A 22,011-nucleotide genomic window follows, 5' to 3' on the forward strand; every position below is an offset into this window, starting at 1 on the left:
AAGTCCTCCCTGTGGTATAAGAGGTGGATTCAAAATGGTTTCTTCTCAGACCTGAGTCGGGGTGCTGGGGGACTGGATTAATTTTAAAGCCGTCAGTAGGAAATTGGATGGGCGTGGAAGGAACGAAATGCGAGAATGTTCAATTTTGGTCACACTGGACCAAAGGTACACATACAGATTAATTACACAGCATAAGAAGGAAATAAATCACGCACAACCCAAGTGACACACATAGCGTCCACACACATAAACACAAATTTCTGCGACAAGTTCAAAGATTAGAACACTGTACAGCAGAGGTGTGAAAATCATAATCAGATCTAATTGTGAAGCAAATGAATATTCAAACCTCTATTAGTATTACGAACAGAGAAGTGAGTAGGATTTATATTTTGTTTCCATAATACAGACATTCTGAGGAAGGTCATATGTATACTGGTATTATCCGCATATCCACATATATAAGGCACTTTATGAATACAATAGGGATCAGGCTGATCTGAACAGCGTGTATTAATCAAGGGATAAGTAGCCATGTGTAGAAATACATGAAAGTGAGATTATGATAGATTGAGATGCATCAGGAATCATTGTTAGCCAGTGCATCGAAAATGTGAGGCCAGTTTTGATTCACATCTCTGCTGTGCAGTACATATATACATACATATATATAGACACAGTCACATTGAGAAAAATACCCACTCTCGGTCTACTCACATTGTACAATCAGTTCCACCACAGCCTCACGGGGCTTCACGTTGAACCCATTATACTGACTGGTCTGGCAGCGGTATGAGCCCGTCATCTCCCTGGACACATTAACTATACGCAGCACGCCATCGTAGCTCTCCATCTGCATGCTGCCGTCTGGCATGGGCGCCTCCTTATCCGCTCGCGACCACAGGATGATGGGCTTGGGTTTTCCTGAAACAAGGCACTCCAGCTCCACTGTGTCACCCTCGCGGGCCACCAGGGGGGACTTGCCCCGGGGGACTGTCAGGTTGGGGGGAACTAAGAAAGAGAAAAACAGAGGAGGGACTGATATGGGGCTCTAGAAAGTCAGCAGGCGGGGTAAGAGGAGATGGTCAACTGGGAAGAGGTGGCGTGGAAGGTAAGGAGGGAAGCGAATGAGCATCCAAGTTGCGATGGCAATGAAAAAAACAGCATCTCAGCCACATACACAGTTTGTATGGAAGGACCATGCAGACACTAGCAGTGTTAATGTCTAACAGCTGTAGCTAAACAATTTGAGCATGTACTTCAAGTACAATAGTCATGGAGAACGGCAGTGTAAATGTAATCAAGCAATGGCAAACAATGAACAATGCACTAAATGGCAGACAAGCAAATGCACCTTGCACTTATAACAGTCAACGTATATGTACTGTTTTGACTCTGCAGTTCTATGTAATGGGAACCCACAAGAAATACACAATTTCTAAATGAGGACCAAACAGTCTCATATGTCAATTTATGTTTACAACTGTAACAGATTAAAAGATAGCTGCATTTGAGATGCAGTTTGTACACATAAGCAACCAATGTCACTGTACTTCAACAGATAAAGAACAGCAGCAGTGACCATATGAATGTTTTATAGAAACTAAATGCAATCACCACCACTCAATTAAATTGAATTTCTCATGTCTCCCTCATTTTGTTCTCATGATGGTTACTCCATCTTACTTTCCTGTTCACTCATCTTCTCAGCTAGTTCAAATGCTCTCTCATTTTCTCTGCATTCTGCTGTTTTCAGGCTATTAAGAGATCTGACAGCGTAACTGTTTTTGACATTAAACACCATTAAAAGAAATATCCACCCCTCATTCTAGCACAGATAGCTGTGACACAAAATGCTTATTCAAGGTTTAAATAAAGCTGTACACAAGATATTAAGCCTGAAGCTGTGTTTTAACACTTGGAAAAGTTTATCACTTCAAACTCAGCCTACTGTACAGTTAATGGGCCATTGGAAAATATGACCCTGAGAGTAGAAACTAAATTGTCACCAAGAACTATGGCAGAGAAAATAATTCAGTCACTGGTTCCTTCAGCTGAAATGCAGGCCTTTAGCTAATGAAATGCTTTATGGAGCTTTAACAGTCCCTGCAGTGGAAACAGACATAAAGGTAGGCAAATGCAGTGATTCATATTACCACCAGCAAATATTCTTTTGTTTGCAGTACTACGTCTGCCAAACAATGAGCCCTTAAAATACCATCACCACTGTATGCACTGACATCAGAATCTGAATCATCGGTATTGGAGCGCTGCCGTCATCATCGTCATCACTTGACAGTCTCATCATAATATGATTTCCAGGACACTTTTCACCACCGTCATCATTTCCACTTTCATATTTCTTATCACCAACATTATTACCATCACCCTCCACAGCTTTTTATTTCCCTACCCTCCTCCTTCATGCAGCTACTCCATCTCATCCACAGCATCATATAATTCAGAGCGTTTACAACAGAACCCTCCCAAAGGTGATATAGCATTATTGCTGGCCGCATAACAAAATATGGTCCAATAAATATTTTGCTCTTTGTTTAACGGACATTTTAGAGCCTGGCTGAAAGTGAACAATGAATAATAAAAGAAGTGCAGAGTGGCAAATTGCTGGACAGATTTTCATGGTTTCTGTGAATGTATGTGTATGTGGGTTGTAAACCTGTTTCTAAAGTTACTTTAGAGGAATTTGCCCCCTTATGGAGACACGATGCAAATCACTTTATCCAGGACAACAGACGGAAATTAGCTTCTCTGCTAAATCTGGTGCATGCATCTTGTTCTTTGCAACGAATGCCAATACACACTGTCCTGTAACTAAATAAATAAATACAAATAAATACAAAATACTAATCCTGACATTAAATCCTGTGGTGATTGGGGAAAATATTCATTAATGAATGTACGTCTGTAACATCCCCTACCATATGCAAAGTTCATGTGTCCTAAGTTTGGAAAGCAGGAAACCTAGCAGGTTGAAAAAGGCAATCTGGTTCCTCATCAAACATGCTGGCCAAGTAAATTTGTTTAATTAGTAAATCTGGCAAATTGCATCAGCTCCTAGAGTGCTGCATGTGTTTGTATGTGTGTGCATTTTGTGGAAGTCCAAACCATCATGAGAATCCAAGACTATTTTGTAGTGCTGCTCCCAAAATAGTTTACTGCCAGCAAATCTAGGAGTGTGTGCATCTTCTCAGCCATGATGAAACCATGTCATGCTTCCCTGATGATTTCTGAATCACTGTCATTCTGCCCAAACAATCCTACCGCTGGAATGTAGTCAAGCCACATTGAAGTTTCATGGTGATGAAATCACCAGCAATCTCTACTAAAGTGAAGTGAGTCCAGCTATATTTCCTTTGACCTCATTTCTGTCTGGGTGTGAGGTAACAATCCCATCTCAATGCAGCAGCTGTTGGGCTTTCATTTTTTCCTTAAAGCTAACAGGGTATTCAGCATTTATCCATTCACAGTGCTAAAGCCACAAAATGTAAAGCTGTGTGTGAATCATACATGAATCAAACTGATGGGCATGGCTCAGCATGCAGCTCTTTCCAAGGTTTTTGTTAAAGCACAGTCTTACAAAATACTGAAAATAATTCAAACACTGTTATATTTTGCTATAGCTTCCGGACTACACAAAATATCAACATGCTGGTTTCATTAGCATGTGATAATGAAGACTGGCTTCTCATAGATAAGTCTTGGCAAGGCTTTTTGGCACCAAAGGACCAGCTAAAATGATCTCTGCAGAAAACAATGACAGCGGACATTCATTTCGTTCTCATACATTTGCTGATTGGTATTCACACAACGTCTCAACTGAGGCAGCCCAGTGTCAAGAGCTGACATATTTTTTCCACAGCATATTTTCTTCACTTTCCCAAATGTTTCCTTGGGTCCAAACAGTGAGATGGTGAACTGACAGCAGCAGGATAGGAGGGGAGCGGCGAGCATCCATTAACGAGTGGAGGAGAGGTGTATTCACTGAGTTGCCATCATTACACCTGGCCTCTCCACAGCCCAGATTAGGCAGGCAATTACAGTTGTCTGCCTATTGGGTTTGGCAGCACAAATACTGGCTATCAGCTGCCATTGTCTCTCCACACCATCATGGAAACGCAAACAGGCATACGTTTTCTCAGACAGTTGCTCATCTCCTCCTCACTTGCTTACTCCATATCTCATTATTCCTCTTGCTCTCTCTTTCCAAGTGAACACCCGGCCTCTGTATGTGAGACTGACCACTGCGATGCTCAGTGTGGCGGAGAACCCACTACAGGTCCTCACTGTGCTCTCATTGTGCCAAAGCCATCCAAATGCCAGTGATGCCTGCAGGGCATGCCCGCTGTGCGCGTATGCTTGTGTAGCGTGTGCTTATGTGGTTGTATGTCTTTGCATGTGTATGTGTGCATAGCCGAGTGTTTCTCTTCTCGCCCTCGGGTGACACCATGCTGTGATCCTGCCTCAGTTTCTCAATGGAAAGCTCTGCACTGTTTATTGTTGACTAAAAATGCTATGTCTATGTGTGTTTGTCTGTAGTTTGCATGCCTAAATTGAGGCTCCTTGTTTGGCCCGAGTAAAGCCACACAGAGCAGCGCAGCAGACAAAGTGCGATGTGAGCCGACTGCAAAAGTGGAAATATCTGGCTTTTTGCATTTTCTTACAGCGTAGAGAGGTAGAGTGGTGCGTATGGATGTCTTTGAAAATAAACATTTCCGCTGCCCCCTTTTTGGGTAACTGCTACGACATCACTCTCCATCACCATGGCAACATAGCGCTCTCTACTATTGCAACTCCTGCAGAATGTGTATCTGTATGTGTATGTGAGTGTGTTCAGACAGCTTGAGGCCAATGAGTTGGTCACAATGTGAGTCTGAGTCCTGGACCTCTGGGGACAGAGAGATGAGTCCTGTAGGTCCACTGTGGCAGTGTCACCGAGTGTGTGTGTGCATGTGTGTGCGAATGAGAGCTGCATTTATATAACCAGAGGCTAATGTGGGATAAATATCTACAGATGGTTTCAGATTTGGTTTAGTGTAATGAAAGACTGCAGCAACATGCTCCAGACTAACCCATCATATTGCTGTGTGTGCAAGCACAATACATTTCCTATAAGATGTTATCTTTTGATCAGTGACCCAAAGCACTCATGGATTTATGTGGGTGAGATAGTAGAATAGCAGGTTTTCAACACTAATGCTTTCACAGGTTCCATTTTGATATCTGCTTTCTGTAATGTTACCTTTGGCTTTTGAACATTTACCAGTAAAAAGAGGGCAGTATGCTGTTTGTAAGCAATGCCAACTGAGAAAATGGAAACATATACACCGCTATAACTGCTTTCTGTGCTGCTCGGTAGTGAGTAACTCCGATGGAAGGCCCAAAGTTTAAATACATTGCTCTAGGGCCTGAACAGCAGTTAATGAGAGACTTCTTATTCATGTTTCCCTCCCAGATTTCCCAGCTGTACAGGGAGGTGATTTCCCAGATGCCCACCTCCATAAAGCATGGCTTTAGGTGATGCAGTTGAGGCTATATGCAGGTACACAGTGCATTCTGTGCTCTGTTATCAAGTCTTATTAAGAGATTTTATTGACTTATCACAAAACAAAATGGATCCCAGGAAATCTACGATCCAAACAACAGCTATGCTTCTGTCTGCCATCCTCAGATTTTCACAATCTTCCATAAGTTGTAAATGTAGGTGTTTGTGTACAGTGTGTTTTTCACCCTGTAGTTTTAACACCTTACTCAGAGACATCACAGGTGTTGTAGTGGCATATGCTGCCAGGTGGTTATATGCCTACCATTGTGGAAGTGGCATGACTGCGGCATCTACTGTTGTCACACGGCAGATTTATGAGGGCAGCATCCCAGCTGTGGGACAGCTGTTAGGCCCCTTTATCCAAGTTTAGCACTTGCTGGGGCTGCCTCTGGACCTCTATTGGCTTGTTAATCCAATGCTGGGATTCACGTCTCTCAGATGTGATTATTTTAGCTCTATTGGAGTTTATAACTAAATTTTGGGAGTCATGGTGGTCTGTGATATCTCATTATCAAGAGTCCCATTTGGTGTGGTGTTTGATAGCACACCACATCACATGTCCTGTTTTATCTGTACTTACAAATACACCAAAAACCAGACCAAAAACCGTCAATGTCAATTTTAGCCTAAAGTTTAATGAACAAACATTAGCAAAGACTTGTATTCTGTAAAAACTTGGTGTGTCTCTGAAAAAGGTGTTGTTTCCAGTGTTTCCACTCACCAGCTCTGAACAACAGTCAAACCTTTTCACCCTGAAGGCGAGTCAAGGAACAGACCAGGTTTTCTCTTTATGGGGGTCAGTGAATTTTCTGCTGAAATGTGCACATCAGCACAGTCAACAGCCAGCGGTCATTCTGTCTATTATAGTCATATGTGATACAGTCAGTCAGACGATAGCAGCTCATAACAAATCAGAGTCAAACAGACATTGTCCACGACTCAAATTCAATGTTAAAAAAGAACATAGTGTACATTGTGTTTATTAAACCAGCTCATCTTTTAATCAACTGAGCACTTAATTGATTTGCTTAATTCATTAACTGCAGTGATTCTTTAGATTGACAGAAACACTGGGGGGTGCCAGAATTTCAGGTGTGAGGAGTATGCTAATTGAGAGGCTCATCATGAAAGGATTTATCTTAGGTTGAAAAAGTGACTTTCAATCCTAATACTCTGTGACATCAATCAGACTAGAGACGAGCTGTACTGCCATGCACTGGGCCTGAACTGTACTTTGTTAATTCCGATCAATAGACAAGAGCTTCACAGCAGACTTTAAATGCAGTTTTATGGAACAGAGATGTTGGAATGTAACATTTATAGTAATTATAACAGCGAGTGCAATGAGCGGGTATCAGCAGTGTGAATCAATGTTGGAAACTGGCTGGAAATGTCAAGAATCCGTCTGTGATAACTCTAGACACTATTAAAATTTTATCTCTAAGCTGTCCCAGTGGTACCAACAATCTGAAGCTAAATGACATTTCAGAGTCACAGCCGCAGAACGACAATAATCACATCATCTAACAATAATCCAGTAAGACACACCCACAAAACACACACTCCACACACAAGCTAATGAGAGGATTAATCGGCTAGTCGCTTTTAGAAGTTTATGGGATGTTTTATGTTTTACACTAATGCTCATAACTCTTTTCAGATGTTCCTGTGTCTCGTGTTTCTTCTTAATCCTGACAGTATCCAAAGGGGAGGTCTGTGTCCTCATTTCCAGACCACGCTCATAAATAAGCATTAGTCTTGTAATCTCAACAGCCCAGATGAGAAAAGAACTTGCTTATATAATGAGTATGTCACAATAGTAAATATTAGCGCTGTTTTGCCAAAAAAAAAAAAAAAAGGGTGGGGTGGGGTGGGGTCATGAAAGCTGTTGAAATATGTGTTCATCAAAAGTTGAAAGAATGGAAGATAATAAATATTCTGTTTTATAAGGACACACTGCGGGCTCAGGCTAAGCCCGGGTTTGGAATCTGGAACCAGAGCCAATGCTGGAACAGCCAGTGAGCTCCGAAGTGTTCAGACTAGAGACACTTTAGGCTCAATCGCTTTCCAACCACTTCCCCAGCATGAAACCCTGGCAGACCTGCAGTGTAATCTCCTCTAAACGCTTTTATTAAGACTTCTAATTGCAGCTCGGGCTTTCTCCCTTCAGGAGAACAGGCACAGGAACAAAAACAGGGCTTATTCACCCCAAAACAGGCTGCAGGCGTATGGCAAAGCAGAGGCGCAAAGCCCTTTAGTACACAGCAACTATACTGTGCTGCTCACTGAACACACTTCTGTGATTCATGGCATCAATCTGACTGAAAGAACCAGCACACATAACAGGCATTCTCTAAGAAAACAGTCCAGTCACATGCAGGTATAGCAGCAGGAATTGTAACTGGCAGAAGCAAAATTCAATATATCATTTCCTATGACAGAAACAGCTCTATGTCAACGCAACACTTTCATAATATTTCATACCCACACATCTGACTGGAACAATGAAAGCTTAAGAAGCAATCACACCTAAGCCTAAAGGAAACCTTTCATTTCATATGATCACAATAGTCAGTCATCTCCTTGGTTATTTCCTCAGTCAGGATTTTTTTTGCACATTAAAGGGTCTGTGTTAATGCATTGGCATCACCCAGGCACTCCAAAAGAAGAGACTGCACTACTTAAAAGATAATGAGGAAACAATCTTGGCAGGTGCGATTGATCCCACTGTTTTATAGCGCTGGGATTATCAAAGGATTATCTAACAATAATTACGCAGCCAAGGTCGACACACTGCTTTCATGTTCTCACTGTGAGTGGCAGCACATAGCGTGTGCGATAGGAAAACAGGGTGTAAGGGTGAACGAGTGTGCGAATGTGTTATCGATGTGTGTGTGCGTGATGTCTTTGTGCACTTCTAGTTGCAAGTGTAAAGGTGGAAATAAATTGCTATAAACCCACTCGCCATCACGAGTCGCAAAACATCACACAAACCCAAAAGTCATTTATCAGTACCAAACACACGCCAGTGAATTGAAAGCAAAGCAGATATCTCCTGTTTACCAGCGCCAACACCAGCCTGTGGGAATCCCACATGTGAAAAATCAGAAAAATCTGCAGTGAAAACCTGTGGTGACTGGTCTTTGAGGCGTGGAGTCGTTGAGGTCACATCCCCCTGAGGACTTGATTGGTGATGAAGTAATGCGCGGTGACACTGGAGCATCACCACACATTTGCTGCTCATTGATTGGCCTCACACTGGAGATTACAGATAAACACTACCATTCTTGTCCAATTACATGTGTTATGGCTTTGTCTCTCTAAATATTGCCTTGCACTGTTATAGCAGCGCCTGTAGGACGTGATTAAGCACAAAAGTTATTGTTAACTGTACTAAATGTGCTATGTAACAATCTTCTGAAAGCCAGGCTGTCTTTTGTTGCCTTTTTGTGGAGCTGTTCTAGGCTCCTTTCTTGTACATCTGACAAACAGAGGGCTGACGGATGTTAATATCTAACACAATAGAGAGCAGAATAAATGTTTGACAGCTTGTTTTATCCTTGGATTGTTGTCTTTAAGATTTCAACCGTTTTCATTATCTAAGCACCTACATGTCAATTTTTAAAACTAGTCATGTACAATTGTGTAGCTGAAAACCTAAAAGATGTAAAGTTCGGCTGCTGTGAGTTTAGCTGTAACGACTTAACATGCCATGATTGAAACTACAATGATGCAGTTCAGTAGACAAGGTGGATTGGTATGCTGTGTTATAATCATGCTGTATACATGTATGCAAGTGTTAGTCAGAACAATGGTGGAAGCAGCCAATTAGATGGAAGGATAATGGATGTTAAGTCTCTGATTAGTTGTACCGATGGAGTCAACTTTGGTTCACAAAAAGTCCAATTAAACAACCATTGTAATGCAGTGTTACTGGTACTGTTCAGTTGTGCATGATGTAACCAGGGGTTACAGTAGAAAGTAGCTGTTGTAGATTATTTACAGATGGAGAGTCGGACTTCTGTCAATGTCTAACGAGGAAATTCTCATGTTAAGAAAATGATACATAAAAAGGGTACAAGGGGTTGCTTGAGTTCCCTCCATTGGATTTTTAGCAACAGATTAGATCAGACATATCCTGTAAAACCTCAAGTATCACCAGCTCCAAACACTATTAGAGTTAAGAGGGAAATATTTTGTTTAGCATGAGTTATCTCAATCATTAAGGGAAATTACCTTCCACAGACAGTGCTTAAATTATGCTAGCCAGAGACATTTACCAAGTTTAATTACACTGCATACTAACGTTCTTATTAAAGGTTCATTAATGTAAGATTTTCAAGTGCTCGTGTGCTTGTGATGAGCTTGTGCTGCAAACTATGTTGTGCTGGGAACTGGTCATTTGCTGATTTAGTCGATGGCATTTCTAGAGCTATCAGTGGTTTGTGTCACACATTGTTGTCATTGCAGTTTAGCAGAAGAAAGGCATAAATTCCCAAGTTCTCCCTATAGAAACCACTGCATAGGCTGTTCATCACTGATGCAACTTAAAGTCATAATGGAGATAGCAAATGCTGACTCCCAGCTCAAAAAAGCACCAGCACAAACTTTACTCAAGGGTCAATGACGTGATATTAATCTAGTTGTGTCCTTAAGATTCATTTCAGTTTAAAAGGGGTAAAATCTGAAAATAAAACACTGAAAAAATACAATGAAATACATTACTTTTGTCGATGACATAGTTTTGCATTTTGTCTTCATTCAGTTTTGAAAATTTTGAGAATGATGATAAAAATGGTGTGGTGTAACCCAAAAAACTTTGCACCAAATAATTAAACCTGCTCAAAAGAGGTGAACATTTTTCATTAAATGCCATTGTTGTGACTGTTATAATTTGTTTGTCAGATTATATGCATCTGTCAAGTCCATTTCATGAGGTGTCAAAATGGTGTGATATTTCGGTTACAGTTAAACCATTTGACATTTTCGGGCACAGTCTCTCTATTTATGAGAAAATTGTACAAATGCCATGCTTAATTACATGAAACTAAGATAAACACTAAAAGTTCGCTTTCAGAAACTGAATGCATGCTTTCAAAACAAGTTTGCAAAATAATTTCGGCTTAATTGTCAGTGACCCATTAGCACATGTGCAAATCTTTCATGCTGAACCTTTAAAATGCAGTTAATCTCATAACTATCTTTTCTAAACACTCAATAGATCTTGGATGTAATTTCCTTGTTTAACCTGAAATTGCTTGTAAATAAGACTCAAATTTGGATCTGGGAGCCTGCAAGGTAATATCCATGCCCTATTTTGATTAATAGGAGTGATAACAAAATCTTCAAAGTAATGATGCACGTAGCAACCCTGCAACTGATGTTCTGTCTTTGGTGAGTCACCCACAGTATGTGTGTACAAGTCAAGTAACCTATGTGAGGTGTGTGAGGGAATGCACTGCTGACACAAAGGGGTGTGAGGCTCACCAGTTGTGGAGGAAATGTTGACGTCAATGCTGATCTCGGGAATGCCTCCTCCCTTCAGTGCTGCCACACAGGTGTACGTGCCAAAGTCTGTGAACTTGAGGTCTATGATGTCTAGGTTGGTGGTTCCAGGGGAGATGTCGGGGTCTGTCTGGGTGATCACCATGCGCTCTGAGCTCCGCAGGGCCCGCCCATTCTTCAGCCAGCTGAACGTCAGCTCCTCTGGTGGTGTCGCCTCCACCTGTGACATCATTATTTGTTTTAAGTGAGTTACACTGATTTGTGATATTGAATAGACGTGTTTACACCTTTTGAGCCTTATACCTGGCATGATATTTTCACTTCTCGTCCGATCTGGATGTTGTCATCGTTGTGGTAGGGATCAGGAGTAATCCAGAATCTGCCCTTCTTTAATGCTGTGAAGAGACAATCACTGTATTAGAAATGATTTGCATTTGCTGCACTTTTTCATTTTGCAAGTCTCTGTTGAGGGAACAAACCCTGAAACATTTCCTCTAGGTTATGCCTCTGCTTGTCATGTTGAAGTGATTTCTCAGATGTAATCCCAAAGACAAGATTTTATGGATTTTTTAATAGATTTTTTTCAACATTTTTGCTGCTCAGTGTTCACACTCGGGCTGTAAATCAGTGTTATGCATCTTGGGTGACTGCACAGTAAATCTCTGTATATCTCTATATACGCATTGTTTAAACACACAGAAACAGCAGTTTGTGTCACAGCTACTTGGCATAACTGATCTGAGCACAATGCCATGAGCCAAAATATGTCTGGTTTTGTTCATAAGACAATTCAATTTAGCGCCACGGTCATGAAATAATGAAAATGGTGTTAAACCAAGAGAGTAATGGTATACACTGATGTGACAGCAGTAACTGCTTTAGTATACTGACTGAATCTTTAGTTCCTTATACCGCAGCAGGGTCAAAACAGACTCCTACAGATGAAGCAGCACCCACATGTTTGTTTCAAAGACTAACACTCTGAACATTAGTAGTGATATCTACAGCCTGGAACTTTTCAGAATTCTACAGCATCCCGCACAGGTGCACACACAAAGCAAATACAGACCCATTCACAAACACACACTGTGAAATTGGAGAGATACCTAACAAAATATCCACCATTTCTAATCCAATTTGGTTTGCAAACTCCATTTTCAAAGCATAGCTTCTCTGAAGAGAAAAAAGAAGATGATTTCATTATAATGCATGCTGTATTGGTTCCAATCCCTGCGCCTACTGTTCAATTCATCTCTTCAGCAAAAAAAGCTGACGGCACCATGGAAATCTTTTCATCTAGCAATTCCCAAGTGACATTATCATATTCAGTTTGGTAAAGGGAAAACGAAAACAAAACCTGCGTGTCAGATTTAAACACAGGAAATTGAATGTGCAAAACATTGTGATGCCTGCCGAGCTACACATTGAAGGGATAGATGTGTGACACTCGCCTCCTTGACATGATCTACCTCCTCATATTTGAAATCAGTGTCAGCAGGCAGAGAATCCTATTTCTGACGCATGTCAGATACGAATATTAGAATCATGTCAACGCTATGCAAATTCTCCCAAATACCATTGTGTATCTGCTTTCATTCTTGTATTCCATATATTCTTATTCTCAACGGCAGTACCTATCAATCACGTTGTTTATAATTCAATAGAACAAGCTTGGAAACACTGACAATTGACATAATATGACATATGACCTTTACAGCTGTGAAAACAACACAAGGCATTACCAGCCACCAATGTTTATTTCCTCTTTGGGCTCAGCTCTATATTAAAGCCTACATCTGTTATATATACATGTTAGAGTGAACCCACACAACGTAAGACAATAAGACAATATCAAGTCCATGGTGGAAGCCATTTAATGAGCATATCAGTGAGGAAACAGGACACATTTTCCTCAATCATATATGTCAGGCAGTGAAAGCACCTTAAGACAGAGTTGTAGCTACATCTTGACAGTTTGAAAAGGCTTTTGTGTCTCTGTGACATCCTCAGCAGAGTTGGTAGCTGCACAAACGCTTTTTTTCCACACATCTATGTGAGTCATTGTGCTGTCACAGGTGACAACGGATAAACATTTGGATTAACTGCTTTCCTTTTTTTTTAACATTCCTTTGGCTCAACTATGTTCCTCTTGCAATAGAAAAAAAAATGTCACTTTAACATCCACCAGCCTCCCTTTACTAGACTCGACTTGTTAATGACAACACATCTGTCCGTGACAATGCATGTGGTTCCTTCTTTCTAAGCTATGTTTGGTTAGTAGACACAGTGTAAATGGAATAAAGACATGTTTGCTGAATGCAAGAGAGGGAGAATGCTCTGCATGTGGGGTACTTTCCCTTCTTGCAAATTCTGCATATGTCTATAAATGACTGCTTGATACGGACTTCCCGTGTTAAAGGTGGGGTAGGAGATGTTTTCCTGGAGCATTTTTTACTACATTGCTCAAAATCACCTTCACACCCCAATTACAACCAATTAATTAAATGCTCTAACACAAAAATACAAACATTTAGTCACCTGTGGAATGGACAGGACTGAAAACCCACCATCCAATCATTTTAACCTGCCCATCAGAATGATTGGAAGGTGATATGTCTATCAAACTCAACTGCCCCCTCTGTGCATACCCCTCTTCATGCATGAATTGTGCATTCTCAGAGGTTTGGAGCACTTGTACAGGAAACGAAGCCAGAGCCAGAGCTTGGCTATATTAGCTATATTAGGATGGAAAGTTCACCAGCAAACTGTTTTGTCACTAACATAAATCACTAAGGAATGTGATGTTAGCCAGATAGGTACGAACTGGGGCTGTTCTGTAAGAGCGGGGGTGTTAGAGGAGACTGAATGAGGTATGCATGAATCCGTGAGCTGGGGCTGGAGCTGGGCGAGTTGTTGCTGTGCAGCGCTTGTGAACCCTCAGGAACAAGCATTGTGTGTGCCAGTACTCTGAAGGTGTGGCTTCAGAGGGATGTCAAAGAAAGGGGTTTGGACTTTTGAATTATGTATTTTCAAAATGTAGCTTGCTTGAACCGTTTTCCAAGATCTCCTACCCCACCTTTAAGGGCTGGTTTATTTGTTCAACCACTGCATATAACCTCTAACTAAATTTCTGATTTAATGACAAGTTTTGTTTTTAGCATAATTTTTATTGGGCTGCATCTAATTTACTAGTAAACAGATGCACTCAGTAAGGCACTGTTATCATTTCAGTAGAATCACTTTTAGAATAAAGTTTTGGTTCACGCGCTCAAAACAAACCTCCTGAATATGGGACACATTTGCCAAATAAAGAGGAAGCTGCTTCAGATATTCACCTGCAGTTTGGTTTGACAAGACACAAGTGTTATTAGCAGAAAACACAAAGTGAGAATACAGTGACTTATTCCCCAACATCCACCCATAGTAATGTTTATTAAAATGTAAATGCTGATGAATGTCCCATGGCCCCATCAGTCATTAAACCCTTAAACGCACTGTTCACAGGCTGCAAAGCAATGGGACGCTGCGCACCAATCATGTAGAGCTAACGGTCTTCTGATCAGATAATGAGTAAATCAATTAAATAATCCATTTACAAGAAGACTGGGGTCAGTAAAGCTACAGTATTTTCTTTTTAAATCCTTCCTAATACCACAGTATCTACTTCAGTCTACTTTACATTAGGTTGATGACTGACCTGTTTGGTTGGTACCTCAATGAAAACACACTGGATTGCAGAATCAAAATGAAAAGCACCATAAAGAGTTAGAGAAGACACAGTGATGGGCTTTCATTTGTCTGAATGCGGTACAAGGCAGAGGAGTTTTCACAGGTGTCAAGAGTGTTCATGTGTTGACCTTAAAAAGGCATATTCTGCTAAATCACCATAGAAAATTATCTCTAAGGTTTCACTGCTCAAATATGTGAAATTATTTTAGTTTTTAAACTAATAAAAGAACAAGATCAAAAAAAAAAAAGAACACAAAACATTTATAATGTGCTTCTTTATAGATGGAAAAGAAATGGTACATCTGTCAAGGTCTACGTTCTCAATTGGTGAACTAGTATATATTGCTAGCATATATTTTCTCCATTTCCTTGCATATTTAAAACTGATTACTGGTGTACAGGAAGAACCATTTATATATGTACTCCACACAGACCTGTTTGCTCATAATCCATTTTTCAATATCTATGATAATACCAACACACCAAGGAGACTAGCTATTATCATACTGATCATAATATATCACCGCTAAGCATCAAAGCTAACACCATTTTTCTTTTTTCATGAAAAAAACAGATGTTTAACATTCAACTACTTAATGCTGTGATGGGGGAAAAAAGCTAGTTTATGCAACTGAAAGAAAATCAGCATAAAATTACGCAGTAAATCAGGTTTGTCAAGTTAACTTGACGTTGCAAATAAGAAGTCAAATTTGTGAAAAACTGAGGAAAAAAATAAATAAGAAGAAATGAAATCTAATCATGCAGACATTACTTGTAAACGTTAACCTCTTTCCTGGCTTTCATGTTAATGAAGAATTCCAGCGACTTTTATTCACACCAGAAATGGAAATGTATGATTACATGTTAGTGGTCACTTTTCCATTCCCTACTTGTCCTCTTGATGACTCAGCCTCCCCTCATTTCCGCACAGAGTTGCAGTGCACGTCAAAACAGCCAGGGCTGCGTATGTGCACTCATGCATATTTTAGAATCGGCTCCCTTCCTGCCTCCTCCAAATTCAAACCTCCTTTCCTGCCATTTTATCTGACTATAAATATTGAATAGCAAGTAGGCATTCCTGTAAATCGACTACATTTGTGTACAAGAGAGATAAGTGGGCATTACTTCGCTCGGTTGTAGTAAATTTTGCCGGACAGCTGCAGTGAATGAAATGGTGCCTATTCCCTTATGCATGGAGGGAAATCTAAAACCTAAGGATTTTTAAAGGGGACTGTGGTGTATGTGTGAGGTGAGAAGTGCAGAGTGGGGAGACTTGGGATGCAGCGTGCTGTCACTCTCCTCTCTCCCCTTCCCTCCCTTTCTGATAACCAAGTCGTGGCAAAAGTCACATGAATGTTTAATAAGAGCTCTGCATGGAAACAGAAGTTTCCCATTTGTTCTGGAGGTAAACTGTATCTGACTGTTGCTACACAGTTTCCACAACATCATTAATATATTACAGGGCCACTGTTTGTACAGTTTGTGAATCTGTATGTACATCATTACATAAGCAAAAAAGCCTTTGCAATTTAGAGCAATACTTGCATATAAATCCTGTTGTGTTTTCAATGGACTAAAGATTAAACTAGAAGCACTCGGAGAGCGCAGACCTCCGCCAAGGCTGATCAGTGGCCCCCCCGTGGGCCCCCCCACCCCCGATCACCACCAAAATTTAATCATTTCTTCCTTATCCCATTTCCAACAAACCCTGAAAATTTCATCCAAATCTGTCCAGAACTTTTTGAGTTATGTTGCACAGTAATGATCAGTGCCCCCCCACCCCCCCCCCCCCCCCACCACCAAAATTTAATCATTTCTTCCTTATCCCATTTCCAACAAACCCTGAAATTTTCATCCAAATCTGTCCTTAACTTTTTGAGTTATGTTGCACACTAACGGACAGACAAACAAACAAACAAACAAACCCTGGCAAAAACATAACCTCCTTGGCGGAGGTAATAAGGAATAACACAAGTGGTACCAGGCACAACAAACCCCACCCCTCGCACGTACTGTAGCTTATTTTGGCATCGATCCAGCTGATGTCATCATGTCTATGCGTGTGCTGATGTTAGCAAATCAATTGCCTCTATATATGTGCAAGTTTGAAGTAAATTGAAGCAAAATTGATGTTTTTATAGACTTTTGAAATTTCGCCCATTATAAGTAAATGCGAGAAAAAGATTGAAAAAAATTCATTAAAAATATGAACTTTGACCTACTTTTCCCAAAATGTAATCACATCTATTCTGGATCACTGGCAATTGATAAACCCAATTTGGTATGAATTCAACCACTAGTTTTGTTGCTACAAACATATGAAATTTCACCCATTATAAGTAAATGGAAAAAAAGAAAAGATTTACAAAATTCATTAAAAATATGAACTTTGACCTACTTTTCCCAAAATGTAATGAAATCTATTCTGGGTCACAGGAAATCTATAAACCCAATTTGGTATGAATTCAACCAATAGTTTTGCTGCTACAGATATTTGACATTTCACCCATTATAAGTAAATGGGATAAAAAATAAAAAATTCATTAAAAATTTGAACTTTGACTTACTTTCCCAAAATGTAAAGACATCTATTCTGGGTTACTGGCAATCTATAAACCCAATGTGGTATGAATTCAACCAATAGTTTTGCTGCTACAGATATTTGACATTTCACCCATTATAAGTAAATGGGAAAAAAAAAAAAAAAATTAAAAAATTCATTAAAAATTTGAACTTTGACTTACTTGTCCCAAAATGTAAAGACATCTATTCTGGGTTACTGGCAGTCTATAAACCCAATTTGGTATGAATTCAACCAATAGTTTTGCTGTTAGAGTGTAAACAAACAAAAAAAAAAACCCTAAACCAAACAAAAAACAATACCCCTTGCCTCCCATTCAGGGGGTGGGGTAATAATAAGTGGGACTCGTATTCTACTTTGCAGCATTTTCCAGAAATTTCATCTGCGTCAACCAATAACTGAGTCAGTTGTCATGGAGATGAATCTGCTGACAGACACTCAGCAGCTGTTATGATATCACAGTAGGGGTGAGCATCACAATAATAGTACACAATCCAAAATAATGACAACGTGTGACTACAATGATCAATTATTTTCTTGATTTATAGTGTAAACACAGACTCATAAATACCCCTCAAAATTCATTTTTATATCACACCAGCAGCAGTAAACATACACAGTGATATAAAGGCTGGATGGAAATGGTAGCACTAATGCTACGTGTTGAAGGATCCCCTCAGTTCTTTCACTGTGGATGTGCATGAGGGTTTGTGACGCCACTGGTGCATCTTACAAACAGATGCACCAGATTAACACTGATGTGATGGTGCACAGGTCATACATGAATACACACAGATGTAATTTCAGATTACATGCAGAGTCTAGGTCTGGAATAATTAATACAATGAGCTAATTTTAAAAACACATCTCAGCTACCAGTGAAGAAAAGCCTTGTTTTTGAAAAGCACTGCTGGCATCAAAAGCACTGGGGCACAAAATAAAAATCAACATCAACACACAAGCACATTTTGAATAAATTATTGATATATTTTTGGATTCTCATTTAATTTATCATTATCTTGTCATTCAACCATGACAGTGGGATCATGCAGGGTGTAAGCACTGGCTCAGTAGGCAGAAACTGGACCATCCACAAAAAGGGAGGTTGGTGGTTAGATCCCCATCCTTGGTTTGAATGTGACATAGTGTAAAGTAGAAAAGGGCTGTATAAAACATAATCCATTCTAGGTCTATCACATTCACAGAGTTTAACTATATTTTATATAGTTTCAATCATGTGTTTAAACTAGAGCTGCACAATATATCGTTTGAGCGTCATCATTGCGATGTACATGAGTGCAGTATTCACATTGCAGGTCCTGCAATGTAGGAGGCAAATGAACTCAACGTATTCTCATCTAATTTCAAGGGTTTGACACACACACACTGCGCAGCGATCCACCAATCACAATCATTCTTAATCAGTTTGGAGTGAGTCGCTGGTAACAACAATGAAAAATGAGCAACGAACAAGAGAAAATCACCGTAAATGAAGCCTTGGTGCCCAAAAAAAAAAAAAAAAAAAAAAAAAAGCAACGTCAGTTATCTGGAATTATTTCAATTCCAAAAAGGATGATATTATGATATTGAAACACGTGTTCTGTGTCCATAGTGCCTTGCAATGAGAGGTAACACAACTAATTTGTTTGACCATTTACGTCGGCACCACACAGCTATTATATCCTCCTTAATTTTTTTTTTTTTTCATATTGCAATATATATCACAGGGTTAAAAAAAAAATGAAATGTCAGGTTTTTTTCCCCAATATTTTCCTTTTTTGTTTACATACAGTATTGTATCCTTTCACATATACATTTTCTACTCAACCTGTCAAATGAGTCACTGGAGGACACGTACTGTAAGAAAATTACAAACAACTGAAAACATAAGATTATAGGATTTGTATTTTACAATGTTAAAATATACCAAAGCTACTGTTACGATCATAGCAATATTGAAAATGCTGCAGTGAAAGAGCATGAAATGGATCAGAGATGCAGGCCTATGGAGTTAAAGAGGAAAAATATCAGCTTCCCTGTTTTACATAGTGTTTGTGGCCATTTGAATATAGATTTGTGAGTTTAGAAGATCTATTTGAATGCACAGAATTGTACAAGAAGTTCAAAAGTTCCTCCTGAATGCATCATAAGTTTGTTGTCTGTATCAAACTTCGACATAGGAGTGGGAGGCAGCTCACTGAGGGGTGATGGAGAGTCTGTACTTCCACAAATATAGGTATAATATGCCATGCAGTGTCATGATTGGTGGCAAAAGGTTGCAGTGGGTTGGCTACTCACTAAGAATAAGATGACAGATGGTTTTATAACATCTTGAAAACATGTAGTTCGAGTGCACATAATTTACACATATTCTCTAAACCTGTCTTAGTGGCGGCTCACACCAAACTAAACTGTGATTGAAAACTGAAAACAATATTTCAAAGTATAATAACAAAAGGACAGGCTTTCAACCCAACCTCTCTGCACTTCAGCCCTGTATGTATCCCACTCCCCCACAGCTCAATAATGCCACTACAAAAATCAAAATCTTACCAAGTGTATTTTTTTCATTTCTAGTCAAAATATCTCATCACACTTAAAACAAGACATAATCACCTGAAGGGTAACTTTTCAGTGAGATATAAGAACTCATTTTTAGACAATAGATATTAAAAATCTTATTTCAAGAAATCTTAAAAGATAATTTTCACTTGTTCCATTGGCAGATTTTTTTGCTTGAATTAAGCAAAAAAAAAAAAAAAAAAGAATTAAGAAAAAAATCTGCCAATGGAACAAGTGAAAATTATTTTGGTAAGATTTCTTGAAATAAGATTTTCAAGATCTATTGCCTAAAAACAAGTTCTTATATCTCACTGAAAAGTTATTCTTCAGGTGATTATGTCTTATTTTAAGTGTGATGAGATATTTTGACTAGAAATGAGAAAAATACACTTGGTAAGATTTTGATTTTTCCAGTGTGTGAATGAGGCACTGAATGAATGAATGAATTAATGAATGCTTTTATTATTGTGTCTTGCATACAGACATGCCCAGCCCTTACATCGGCTTATAAGACACCATAAATACAAACCAAAGATCAAATACCAGACAACAGGCACAGTATATAAACGAAACAAAATACTGACCTATTTAAACAAACATATCTGCCGCTTTTTCCAGGCTTTACAAACAAATAATGCTAATTTAAATACATTTGAACTAAACAACCATTTCATCTCGTCATCATCAGTGCTCCAGCACATATCAGGATTTCGGATAAACATGTCATCAAATAAAGAGGCTCTCAGTTCATCATATAGAGGACAATACAAAAGAAAATGAGATTCATTTTCCACTTCCCCCAAATCACACAGTCCACAAAGTCTGTTTTCTTCTGGGATTTGGGTAAATCTCCCAGTTTCTAAAGCCAAGGGAAGGATTCCTGTGCGCAACTGAGCAATCAGGGACCTTTGGTTCCTGGTCAAATTTGCGCTGACATAAAACTCTGTTTTATATGTGTTTTTTAGTTGAATGTATGTCCGCAGCTTCGGTTTAGTCAGGATCCCATCCACCCATTTTTCGTTAAAAGCAGACATTAGGTTGGCTCTGATCTTGTTAATGCTACATGAAAGGTTGTTGTGAAATATATATTGAAGTTGTGCTTCCGCAAAAACAGCTCTGATCTCTGCCACCCAAGGGGACCTTGTCCTACCCCAGCCAAATACTTTTTTGGTTATTCGATTTTCTGTAATAATTCAATTCCATAATCTAACCATTTCACATTTTCTTTGAATTGCACCAGGAACCCAACCCATGTCACCCTGCGCTGCCAAAACTGGGACAAACTTATGAACCCCAAGAAAGCAGCGAATGGCTCTGTTTTCAACAGCGTCTAAAACTGGACATTGTTTGGCCCCCCCATATACCTGCAGCATAGTTTAGGACAGGACATACACACACATCATACAACTGTGAGTATGTTCCAAAACCAAGGTCTTTACAGACTTTCAGCTTGTTTATGACAGAACCCAGGGCTCTGCTGGCTGAAGCAGCTAACATTTTAATTCCACACTCCAGATTCATGAATTCATCAAACGTGAATCCCAAGTACTTATATTGAGAGGTGTATTCATTCTATTCATTCATTCATTTTCCATCCATTTAATCCTGAGGAGGGTCGCAGGGGGTGCTGGAGCCTCTCCCACCCTGGACGTGTTACCAGTTCATCGCAGGGCCGACATACACAGACCAACAACCATTCAATCCCGCAGAATATTTAGACTGACCAGTTAACCTATTAATGTGGTGACAGGGAGAACATGCAAACTCCACATGAACAGGCTGGTGTTGGGGTTGAACCCAGGACCTTGTTGCTGTGAGGCAACAGTGCTAACAGTGCACCACTATGCTTTTGTGGAAATAATTAACATGAGTGAAAACATTTCCTAACAGGTGCCTGGTATTGTTAGTCTGTCTGATGCCTCTAGATGTTTACAAAACCACCCAGAATGTGGCACTTCTTAAAAAGCACATTGCAATGACTTACGCTGTTCACTACATTGTTTTTATTAATGAAGGTACGACAAGGACGACAACAACACAAGGTGCTAAAGCCACACACCCCTCTTCATAA

At 39.6% G+C, this 22,011-nt stretch overlaps 1 protein-coding gene across 2 annotated transcripts in view; it reads right to left on the reverse strand.

Moving 5' to 3' along the window:
- The window catches only part of LOC115415393 (MAM domain-containing glycosylphosphatidylinositol anchor protein 2), a 200,537-nt gene that overhangs the window by 64,866 nt on the left and 113,660 nt on the right, over positions 1 to 22,011 (reverse strand). The window contains exons 7-9 of one of the 2 annotated variants that reach the window (XM_030128949.1): positions 11,372 to 11,463; positions 11,051 to 11,288; positions 718 to 1,011 (exon numbers count right to left, since the gene is read on the reverse strand). In XM_030128949.1, the coding sequence (XP_029984809.1) occupies positions 718 to 1,011; positions 11,051 to 11,288; positions 11,372 to 11,463 (624 nt within the window). Of the gene's footprint in view, positions 1 to 717; positions 1,039 to 11,050; positions 11,289 to 11,371; positions 11,464 to 22,011 lie in introns of both variants that reach the window. The other variant, XM_030128948.1, reaches the window with a different exon arrangement.

The sequence above is a fragment of the Sphaeramia orbicularis genome, chromosome 24, assembly GCF_902148855.1.
Source record: "Sphaeramia orbicularis chromosome 24, fSphaOr1.1, whole genome shotgun sequence".
In the NCBI taxonomy this organism is placed as follows: domain Eukaryota; kingdom Metazoa; phylum Chordata; class Actinopteri; order Kurtiformes; family Apogonidae; genus Sphaeramia; species Sphaeramia orbicularis.